Here is an 11,204-nt window from a genome sequence, read left to right as displayed (position 1 = left end):
TCGCATTGACGGAACCGGATTTAAAGGGTCGCTTTTGAAATTTTACCCGGTCCCTTCGCCCGCCAGACGTCCGGCGCGAAACGCGAACGGCACTGGAATGCAGGTGCACATACCCGATGTGTATCTGTATACATATACGTATATATATATGCCAGAGCAGGTAGAATATTTTCGAAGATTACCTCTCTGCCGAGAAACGAGCGTGAAGGAGTAACACCTGCCGTGCAGTACAGTCCGCAAGATCGACAGACGTCGATGATTTATGAGGAAGGAAGAAGAATGAAGAAGGAAAAGAAGAGAAGAGGAGAGAGAGAGAAACTGCGTGTGTGTTTTAAGCTTGGATGCGAGTAACGAGTAAGAAATTTTTTGAAATTTTAGAAACTCCCGAGATCGTACAATTTTCGTCTCATGATATAGGAAATGCTTGATTCTCAATTTTGTACCCGTCGCATTGTCGAACTGCCGATTTCTGGGTAACTTGCAGAGATTGCTGGTAACTGGCGCGAGGGAAGGCCTTTTTCCGCCGACACGCGCGATGCGTCGATGAAAATTACGCGGAAATTACGCCGTGCCTTCCGCTTGCCGATCGTAAAGATGCTAACGCTACCTCGTTGGGTCTACTCGTTTTCCGCTGAAAAGTCAAGCGGCCGGAAAGTCCCACGAGAAACTCCATGAAGGGTCGGGATTTTCTCTGAGAATGCTGAGATTCGCGCATTAAAGATACCGGAAAAAATTCAGAATTTAATCTGTCGACGATTTCGAGAAAGCAGCAAGAGTATTTTTGTCGCAATTATGAAATCTGACTGGATCTCCGATTTCCGATTTCGAAAAGTTTATATTGACAATTAGCTTCGCGACATATTTTTGCATCTTTTTTTAAACTTGTATATTCTCTGTCCAGACGTGCATTTTAATAAATACATATAAGTATAATTCTATTAAATATAATAAAGTAAATTTTAATGTATAAGTATAGTAAATATAAATAAAAGAAGAAATAATGGAAACGATAGCTCGTCATATCGATCCGTACTTCGAATGCGCGACTGTCGTAATCTTCTCGATTTCGCTGTTGGGCCCCAACGAGCCGCGTTGGGCCCTATGTGAAGATCTCAGGTTCCTCCCACGACTTAGGAGTTGAAGCTCACGCTCTCATCCCTTCGCGAGCCAATCGCGAGATTGCGGCGCGGTTCCCGCGCCGGGGCCTCACGGGGGCCCGGTGGGGCCCGGCGTCGTCAGCAATCACTTCAAGTCCCGCGAGTGGCCGCCATATTGTTAGTACGTGATTCCAAACGCGGCTCGTGCAAGTCGGGGCCCGCGTAGGGGTCGACGAAAGTAAACACGAATTCACTGATATCATTAGATTCGTAAAGAAAATTCAATAACAAACTCCAAATCGTGCGATCATCAGCTACTGGAGGGGAGATCATTGCGCTGGCCGACGTTGTAATTAGAGGACCCCGTATTATGACCCCAGTTTTGTCATATATACTATACATCAAAATAAAAAAAGGAACCCTCGATGATGATAATAATAATGACGATTGTATGAAGGAATACGGAGCGCAAGGAGGTTCCACATAGAAACACAATGTCGTTAAGGAGTAAGAACGTCGTTAACGCGCACGTAAACGCGTGCCCCGGCCGGGTGAGCACGGCACTGGGCATCCCGTGAAATGCGGCCCGCCGGCGAGAAAAACGGGGACCCGGCGCGCGGCGGCCGTCGAGCGAGCGAGCCAGAGCCAGGGCATTGCCAGCGCGGAGTGCGGACACGGCGGTCGTCCCGCGGCGACCGGTAAGTCGCTCTCGCGAGTAGACGGGGGCCCCGCGGACGTGCCTCGGTGCAACTCAACGCGCAGCTCGGCGGCGACGTGATCGGGTGACGGCGCGGAATGCGCGTCTCCTGCGAGATCGTAGACCTGGGTGCGCGCAGGGACGAAGGGGGACAGGGGGCGAAAGCCAGGTGAGACGACGGCAACGGCGTAGCGGGCTTCCCTTCGTCGACGCGGCTCTCTTTTGCGCCGCCTGATCAGGACGAGATGACAGCCACGCGGGTCTGAGTCGCTCCGGTCCCGGGAGTAAGCGAACGGATCCGCGTCTCTGAATGCCGAGGTGGCAAGGCGGCGCTTGGGCAAGGCGGCGTGTTTGCTCCGTCTCTGCGAGGCAAGAGGTGAGAGACACGTGAAGGAAGGTGTGACGCACGAATGCTGATAAAAAAGAACTGGTATTGAACTTGCGTTTCGTTGGCATCCGACAGTATCCGAGGCGAAGGTGGAGACGCTGCTAATAGAGCGACAATTGACCGTGTCTTCGCTTCGTGCGCGAAGGAGGAGAGAGACGCAGGACGTGATCCTCTTGATGAGAAAACGCGCGAATTGGCGTGATTCTTACACCTCGTTCGCTCGGGCATGTAGTATACTGAAAAGAGAGAAAGAGAGGGGTAACGTGTGAATGCTGTGAGAGGAGAATTGACACGACGTATCCGTGCCTCGCTTACGTACCCACTTGAAGCGAAGGGCGCCCAAGCCGCAGAGAGACGGGAGACGCGTGACCGCTGATGAGAGGGGACCGCGGTGTTACCGCGGGGATTAGTGATACGAGGAGACTGGTATGTCGATTGTGAGCAGCATTGCGGCTTGAGTTGAACGCGAAGGCCACGATTGTGCGACTGTTGCGAGACCGACGACGCTGACGCGTGTGCGAGGCGAGCATTGCGGTCTGACAGCAGTCTTGAAAGTGAACAGCATCCAGGAGGGAACGTACTCACTCTCTGAATCATATCCGACCGTTCGACGAGTGGCGAATACTCCAAGACGATAATAGCTTTCAATTTATATAATGATCCATTTGACTCCGGAATGATAATATGATTTACGATTCAATTTACGATGTTCTTTCAAGGTGCATTGTGAACGGTGAAAGACCCGTCGTCCATTGGTACCATTCCTTGGAGAATTCAAACGTGGATGACGGTGGCCTAATCGTGCCACGGTAACTTCGCAAAAATAGCTAGCTTCCGATTTCTTCATCTCCGGTTAATCGTTGGGTAAAGTTACCCCGGTTAATCGCCGCTCCGTCTTCTCCTGAGCCACGGTCTGCAACGGATAGAAAGCTGAGATTAGCTAACTAATGCCGAAGAAACGGACCAGAAGGGAATCATAACAAGTAATGTGATTCTCGCTAGACGAGATTCTTTCGCAATACGTAACAGTGAGGCGCCGCTGGCAGGTGCATTCGGACCGAGAAGCGCGCGAAAGAAGACGAGTGCGAGGGGAAGGCGAAGAGGAGACATAAAAAAAAGACCTAAAAAAGAGGAGGAAGAAGAAGGAGAACGCAGAAATCGGTCGTCGAAAGAGTGAGGCCCGCGCGAGTAAGGCCCCCTACGGCGATAAGGCGAGGCCCGGGTGCCAGTAGAGGGAACGACGTATGTATCGCGCGGGGCCGGTCGCGCGGACCGGGCCCGTTGCCGTCGCCGCTGCTACTCGTGAGAGATCGCGCGCTGACCCAGATTTCGGCGGGTCAAACCGGCGCGAGGAGGCCGCGGCGGACTATCTGAAATGGGACACGGCGCAGCCTGGAGCTAAATTAGCCGCGATGTCCAATAAGAGTAAGTCCCAGCCGCAGCAGCAGCAGCCGCCGCAGCCGCAGCATTATCAGCAGCAACAGCAGCAGCAGCAGCAGCAACAACATCATCCTCCGCACGTGATCAAACCAGTGGACCAACTACCGCCGCGCTATCAGCCCCCGCCGCAGCCTACCAGTGGCATCTTGAAGAATCATCTTCATTTCGCCAACGGAGCTACGTCGGCGCCGAGCTCGGCTCAAGCCGGCAATAATCAAGGTCCGGGCGCGGCCTTGAGCCATCACCAGATAGGCACACAGCCGCGCACGTTGCCGCCGCCCCCGCCGTCCTCGCAGCATCATCAACATCAGCAGCAACAGCAGCAGCAACAGCATCAATCGCAGCAGCAACCGCAGCCGCAGCAGCAACAGCCACCGTCGAAGGATGCGCAGAGCAAGTACTCGCCGAGGATAGAGCATCGTCATCATCCCCAACCGGGTAACCCGCTGATCGCTGCCGCGTCGGCGGCAGCGTCCAAAGGCCAACAGCAGCCACAGTCGACTTACCTCCAACAACCTAAGCTCGGCCAGGGCCCGTACTTGCCACCTAGCAGCCAGTATCCGCCGGTGGGCAACAGCCAGAGCGCGCCGGTCAGACAGAGGATCAGCGACGACGAATTCCTGCGACTCGGTCCCGTGGAGATGCTCAAATTCGTGCGAAAGACCGAGAGTGACATCGCTAGGCTCGCCGCCGAGCAGAATCGCCAGATACAGAACTTGGTGAGCCCTCCCTTGGATTCTCTGGTTCTCTGTAATATAATTAACCGAGAAATTAGCATGACTCTCAAAATCGTTGACGATCACAGGCTTGGAGCTCAATAATTCAGAAGTGTAATTTGAAAAAGTTTTCTATTGTGATTATCTGCTGTAATTATCTACGGTGTAAATTACATATTGAAAGTTGTATGAATGCAAATTCGTAGGAACTAGGAGAATTTCAGAACTTTTAGAACTATTATTCAGAATTATTAACTCTTTCAGAATTATTATTAACTTTTACAATTTGTTCTGTTTTTATATCTTTAAAAGACTGAATTAAAAGCTTGGAATAATTACACTTAGAATGCGATAAAAAAATATGGAACGCAACCTGAATAATTATTCATATGTTTCACTCTTTTTATTTTTCTCTAAGGACCTCGTTTATTATCGTTTTTGCATAACGGTTTCGCTTGGCAATATATCCACTTCCATTCCCAATCATTGGGTTTATTTATAGATACCTTGCGAGTGGAACGAGAAAATAATGTTGTGTTTTTTTTGTGTCATGATATAATTCATATAATTTGTTATATCAATAAGACGTTACGATAAATAATATTTCGTTATATCTCGGAGATGTGTAGGATGCAGTTTGCTGTCCTTGAAATCTTTAGCATGCCACACGGAAGTTTTTGAGAGAGAGGCTCTTGTAGGTCATATACACAGATTGAACCGACCGTCGTAATTTCAAGCGGTCACGCATATACGCGAGATAAACCGCAAGCGATCGTACGGACAATCAGTTTCCTCTGGCCAGCAAAGTGCTGATTTTACCAAAAGTACTCGGTCGGAAATTGGTCACGTGCGTCGCTCGCACACGCGTGATGAATAGGTGAAAGGCTTCTTTTCGGCAATCGACGTGTACCGCGGCGCGAATATACGCGGAGATCAATGACTCCGTTATTTCTCTCAATACGGAGGGCGGGGGGGGAGGAGGTGCACGCGAATTAATGATACAATAGATATTCGGCTGAATGGAAGATATATCGGTATTATCTGTAAAAAAAATATATATATACATATATATATATATACAACCTATATATATATATAAAATCAGATACATCAGTATAGGAAATGTATTCAAATAATTATTTATATGATTGTGACATCTATAAAGTTTTATACAATTTGCAATCAATGAACAAAAAAAAATGAAATAATTTTCAACAGTTTTTATATATCTGAATCTGTATAGATCCATTCACTTGCATTGTGCATAACAATAACATGAAATTTCAAAAGAGCCTGTGACTTTAAGAAATATGGGATGAGCGCGACTTGACAAAACTATCTACTTTCCAGTTGAATGAGCTGCGGTTGCTGAAGGAAGCCAACCAAAGATTGAACGACGATAACCAGGAACTGCGCGATCTCTGCTGCTTTTTAGACGACGATCGACAAAAGGGTCGCAAGCTGGCGAGGGAGTGGCAGAGGTTCGGCCGATACACCGTGAGCGTTATGCGACAGGAGGTCTCGGCCTACCAGAATAAGCTACGTCAACTGGACAATAAGCAGCAGGAATTAATTAAGGATAATCTAGAGCTCAAAGAGTTGTGTCTGTATCTCGATGAGGAACGCGGCGGTGGTCAAAGGGACGACGGCGACGGGTCGAGCTCGAGTACGAACGCCGAGGAAACCGCGCCGCCGAGGCCGAGGCACACTTCCACATTTAACGGTAAAATCTAGTAAAAAAAATGCAGACCTCTTTCTCTCCCTCGTCTTGTGTAAAGTCAATGAGCGCAAACATTATTTAACGCGGAAAGAAATGTGCTCGGATGTAGAAGAAGATGTAATAATCATAATTCGTAGAAAATGAAAGCTTTTCTAAAGAAGCCACTGCTTGTGTTTACATATATAACATTAGTATGGCATACGTGATGAATACTAGGCAAATTGAAAGTGCTTACCGTCATCAAGTGAAATACTCATAATTATTATATGCGGAAGTACGCAGGCTACAGTTGATCTATTTTAGGCTGCGGTCCACTTGACGCTACAAATACTTTGGAGCGTTCTTCTTCTCCTTCTTTCTTCATTGAAAGAAAAGAGAAGAGGAATGCTTCGAAGCATTTGTAGCGTCAAGTGGACGGCAGCCCTAATGATCTTTTCTTGAATGTCGGAGTGATTCAATCGCAAATTTCTTGCAGACCAAACGATGCAGTACGTGAGGAGCTTGGAGCAACGGGTGAAGCAGTTGGAGGAAGACAAGAGTGTTCTCCAGGCTCGCGCGCAAGGCTGGGACGTGCTACCATCGGGTGAAGTTTGGGACAGTCCTGCGAGCCCGAACGACAATACTCACTTGGGAAGCCGGCCGGAAGCCGTAGTGCGCGCTCTTCAGGTTCTGGAGGTCAGGGAACAGCTGGAGAGAGAAGAAGGTCACGACGGTGAAAAGGCGTTAGTTAGAGAGATGTGCAATGTAAGTAAAACGTTCGTCAATTAACATGCGATTCACGACAAAATATCTTTCAAGTAGAATAGGAATCTTTTTTGAAATACGATTATCTTGTGTGATTGATACCGTAGAACTCGCTCGAAAAAAAATCTTCCGCGTGAGATGAGCGATATGTGTTCGTTACGATGATTACGTATGATTAATCGTCTTTGCTTTCCAGGTCGTCTGGCGGAAATTGGAGGAAGGTCCGCAAGCGAGGCATTAACGATCGTGCCGGGAGAAGTATTTGTCAATTTTTGAGTACTGTTAATATGAAGCAATAAATTCTAACGTTCGTGACATGAAGATAGTATAGCGAATAATGTAAACGATATTTTATGTAGATTTTTATACGATTGTACAATAATCTCAGCATGAGAGTACCGATAGTATCTATTTATGTAAATGTAGCTTTTACAGATTGTTTATTAACAAAGTATTTTTATTATACGATAGTCTACGATTTATCTCAGTTGGTCTCGCCCTTTTCCTTTCCCTTATTCGTCAAAAGTTTTTTAAAAATTTGAGAAGTACTATAAATTATTTTACAAACGAGTAGCTTTCATTTTTTTCCAGCGTTTTAATTATAACAAAGTTTCTAAAATTAGACTTACAGGGTTCCCGAAATATCCGATTCACTTTTTAATTGGCACGATTGAAGATATCTATAGCGCGTAAGGTCGCAATTTAGCATCCACCTTTTTCGCATTCGCCGGTTAATTATCCGCCGCGTTTACTCAGAGCCGCTTTTTCACGAAAAGACATCCCCTCGGCAGAATTCACGCGTTGAATACGCAAGCAAGTTGTTTGTATTTCTATTTTTATCTCATCAAAAGATTTGCTCTCAATAGTGCGGGCGTTGGATTGCCCTACATATACATCTCGGCTCTGCCTGTACGTCGTCGTCCGGCATCGTCGCGTCAATGCGAGGCAATTAGGATATTTTCCAATCCAGCGCCGATCAATTTTATCTCCTCGTTGCTTATAGGATACCTCTCGCGTAAACTTAAAAGCATTCGAAAATTAAAATCTTGAGTAATTTCCACCAAAGAGGGCAAATAACATGACAAAATTAATGTTTACTTTCGGGAGGGGAAAAATTGAATTGGCTAGCAATATCTTCTGATCAGTCTTATCACAAGTCTTATCTGTCTGTGTGTGTTAAAGAGGGAGGTGTTCTTCAAATTGATCCTCTCCCACGTCCTTGTATATCTTCGCGAATTCTTCTCCGGCCGCTGAGCTTGCGCCGCTCCGGACGAAAAGCGCGGTGGGGATCGCGTGCAGCAGCCGGCTGTCGGAAAGATGAGAGTCGCCGGTGATGTGCTTGTGCGGAGGCCTCGCGGAGGACAACGCCAGGATTATCCTCCTTGCCGTTGTCCTGGCAGCGTACATGCTCGCAGGCGCGGCTCTCTTCCAAAGGCTAGAGAGCGATCTCGAGATACGACAGGTACAAAAAGTGTGTCCGCGGAACGTATAAATAAAAAATTACTCTTTTCTGTTACAATTCTCACAAGAAAAATATGACCCTTATTCAAAATTAACAGACGTTACAGTGATTTTCGTGCGAAGTACTATAAATAGATGAGAATTGGGCAACGAGGGCCTCGTTCAACTAATCATTAATTCATGCCAATCAAATCAATGAATTGTACATGTATTTTTGTAACGTGATCGATGTATCATCGCGAGATCTGCAAGTCAGGATTAAAGCGTATTTAAAATAAATGATTTGTTACATCTAATAATTGATATTTTGGGGGGGGGGGGTGCACGTACAGGCCACGGAATTCTGGCGGGTCTATCACGCGTTTCGGAAACATCACCTGCGAGGTAGCCCCCTGGCCTTGCAGAGGTTGCACGAGCTGCTGTACGCCTACGGCAACGCTTCCGCTACCGGCATCATTAACAAGAGACGCCGCTGGGACTTTCCCGGTAGCTTTCACTTCGTCGGCACCATAGTTTCTACGATCGGTAAGCTACGTAGCGCAACAATACCGGTTACTAGTCATCCGTGTCCACGTCGTGGTGACGAATAACGGGGTCAGTGGGATTTATGTCGCGTGCTTTACGCGCGCCTCCTCGCGCTCTTTCGGTTTCTTATTCTTGCGACGTTATGAAAAAAAAAATCAACTTCCAGGGGGACGATCCTGCCAATTCCGCACTCGACTCTTAATATCTGTGAAAACAAAGTTTTTTCGTTATAATTATTACTATTAACAATAAATAAATGAAACAGGATTTATATGATATACAATCAATTAGGGAAAAAACGTCATTTTACGATCAGGACTGGCGAAGAAATATACATAAAATTCACATGAATATTATTAGACTACCAAGATCCAGTCCTGAAAATAGCGTTTTTCCTTAATTTATTGTTATATACAGCTTCTATTATCTGCAGAACAAATTATCTCATTTATATAGTACAAATCATAAAAGCGATATCGTACTTTGAATAACTTGGTTTCTTCTTGCTCTCTTTCTCTCTTCCTTATTTCTCGTGCGAATAAAAATGACTCCGCGGCATACAAGTATTTATACGCGATAGACAAAAGTTTTGCCGAGACGATCGCATTCCTCCGCAAAACTTGGTCGTAATGGACGTTAAGTAAGAGGGTAAGGGTCGTCGGCCGGCACGAGAATGTCCCGGTGAATTCCGGAATGCTAATATCCCGCGACCTAGTCTCGCACTTATCCACACGGCTGACTGTCCTTTGGTCGCCGATCTTTATATATATGCATACGTCGCCGTGTAATATGCCTCTGAAATGAAAGAAAGCGTGATACTGAAGTTATTTTGCAGGGTACGGAAGCACCGCGCCCCAGACAACGGCGGGGAAAGCGGCTGTCGTTCTTTATGGTTTCTTCGGTTGTTCCGGTAATAACAAAAAAAAATCTACATTTAAAAACAACAAAGTATCTTACGTCATGTTTAAAAAATCGCAATAAGTAACAATTATTAAAAATAATTGGATCTTAAAAGTAGAAAACAAGACTTCACGAATCTGATGAAATAAAAAACTTAAATACCATTTAGCGAAAACTATTTGATCCTAACGTTAAGTGATGATTTAGGTGGCATCTTGTTCTTCAATCTCTTTCTGGAGAGAATCATTACTCTCCTGGCGTGGATCTTGCGCAGCTGGCACGTACGCCGACTGAGAAGACGTCTCCGCAGGACTACGTTGACATCTCGACGGATCTCCAAGTCGTCGAGTACCCAGAGATCGTTTCTGCCGGACATCCTTGACGACGACGATCATGTGGACCTGGACCAATGGAAACCGAGCGTGTACTGGGTCATGCTCTACCTATCCGTCACCTCCTGCATCGTCGCCTGTTGTGCCGCTGCACTTTACGCGCCGCTGGAGGGCTGGGATTACTTCGACGCGCTGTACTTTGCCTTCGTTAGCTTCACCACTATCGGCTTTGGCGATTTTGTTAGCACGCAAAAGCCGAGCTACCCTTACGTACATTGGTAAGATTGCGAAGATTGCCTTGTCGTCCCAACGAGATCAAGCTCATATAATTTATCTGAGGCGCATAGTTGAAATTCCACAAATTAAATTTTAAATGACCAGACTCTTTCCGAATATGACATCGACTTTTCTTTAACGCGAAAATACCAATGTCTTTTTACGTTAAAACTTTGAAAATACAAATAAATATAGTTTTTATTATTGATCATGCAGGTATAGATTCACGAACTTCGTCTTCCTCGTGGTGGGATGTTGCTGCATATACTCCCTGCTGAACGTCACGTCGATCGTGATAAAGCAAGGCCTGAATTATGTTATACACAAGTTGCAATACGGTAATCAGGACGTGGCGGCGCCGTATTTACCGAGGAGGCAGTCCTCCGTGTCGACTGTATACTACTCGAAGAGGAGGCCAACGAGGCTCGTCGGCAGGGACTCGATCAGGGCGGAGGACAACTCGGATACGCCTCGCAGGATGTCGGGCGAGATGATCTCCATGAAGGATTTCCTGTCCGCAAATAAAGTCTCCCTCGCTGTGATGCAGAAGCAGTTGTACGACGCCGCGCAGAAGCAAAGGGGTGGAGGATCGCTCGCCGTCACGCCGAATCACCAGGTGTTGAAGCCCGGAGCGGTGGGCCCGCTCGCGATCGCCAGCGAAAAGTTCGAAAGTAAAAGCACGATAAACAGATAGAAGAGTTATGACAAAATAGAGGCTACAAAAAATATATATATAAAAGAATGATAGCACACCCCTCTGTATCGCCTTGACATCTGCTAATTTTTAAAGCAAATTTGCTGTCATTGACTATCTTTTCTGTGCTAATGCCTAAAAATTAATAATATAGAAATTAGATATAAATATTCGTCTAAACGTTTGTTCCTTTATATGTCTATGTAATAAATGA

General features: G+C 46.4%; 2 protein-coding genes across 2 annotated transcripts; both read left to right on the top strand.

The window, feature by feature from the left end:
• The first annotated feature begins 2,413 nt into the window (after nt 1–2,413).
• Nucleotides 2,414–7,268, top strand: LOC112454021 (mediator of RNA polymerase II transcription subunit 15). Its single transcript, XM_025015172.1, has 4 exons — nt 2,414–4,341; nt 5,689–6,061; nt 6,534–6,802; nt 6,999–7,268. Exons 1-4 carry the CDS (start codon nt 3,427–3,429, stop codon nt 7,041–7,043), a joined length of 1,602 nt encoding a protein of 533 aa, XP_024870940.1. The 5' UTR covers nt 2,414–3,426; the 3' UTR covers nt 7,044–7,268.
• Nucleotides 7,269–7,890: 622 nt separating this feature from the next.
• On the top strand, nt 7,891–11,169 carry LOC112454022 (potassium channel subfamily K member 13-like). The gene is made up of 5 exons (XM_025015173.1): nt 7,891–8,264; nt 8,596–8,788; nt 9,624–9,698; nt 9,896–10,298; nt 10,513–11,169. The coding sequence occupies exons 1-5, from the start codon at nt 8,136–8,138 to the stop codon at nt 10,988–10,990; spliced, it is 1,278 nt and encodes a 425-aa protein (XP_024870941.1). The 5' UTR covers nt 7,891–8,135; the 3' UTR covers nt 10,991–11,169.
• Nucleotides 11,170–11,204: the final 35 nt, after the last annotated feature.

Source organism: Temnothorax curvispinosus, unplaced genomic scaffold, assembly GCF_003070985.1.
Source record: "Temnothorax curvispinosus isolate PA1 unplaced genomic scaffold, ASM307098v1 QBEX01004775.1, whole genome shotgun sequence".
Taxonomy (NCBI): Eukaryota; Metazoa; Arthropoda; class Insecta; order Hymenoptera; family Formicidae; genus Temnothorax; species Temnothorax curvispinosus.
This window is presented reverse-complemented; position numbering and strand designations above follow the sequence as displayed.

Excerpts from the sequence above, each read along its gene's own strand:
- LOC112454022 (XM_025015173.1), top strand. The coding sequence starts at position 8,136 with ATGTGCTTGTGCGGAGGCCTCGCGGAGGACAACGCCAGGATTATCCTC. Across the intron at positions 8,265-8,595 it reads GCGATCTCGAGATACGACAG|GCCACGGAATTCTGGCGGGT; the intron begins GTACAAAAAGTG and ends GTGCACGTACAG. Across the intron at positions 10,299-10,512 it reads AGCTACCCTTACGTACATTG|GTATAGATTCACGAACTTCG; the intron begins GTAAGATTGCGA and ends TTGATCATGCAG.
- LOC112454021 (XM_025015172.1), top strand. The coding sequence starts at position 3,427 with ATGTATCGCGCGGGGCCGGTCGCGCGGACCGGGCCCGTTGCCGTCGCC. Across the intron at positions 4,342-5,688 it reads ATCGCCAGATACAGAACTTG|TTGAATGAGCTGCGGTTGCT; the intron begins GTGAGCCCTCCC and ends TCTACTTTCCAG. Across the intron at positions 6,062-6,533 it reads GCACACTTCCACATTTAACG|ACCAAACGATGCAGTACGTG; the intron begins GTAAAATCTAGT and ends AATTTCTTGCAG.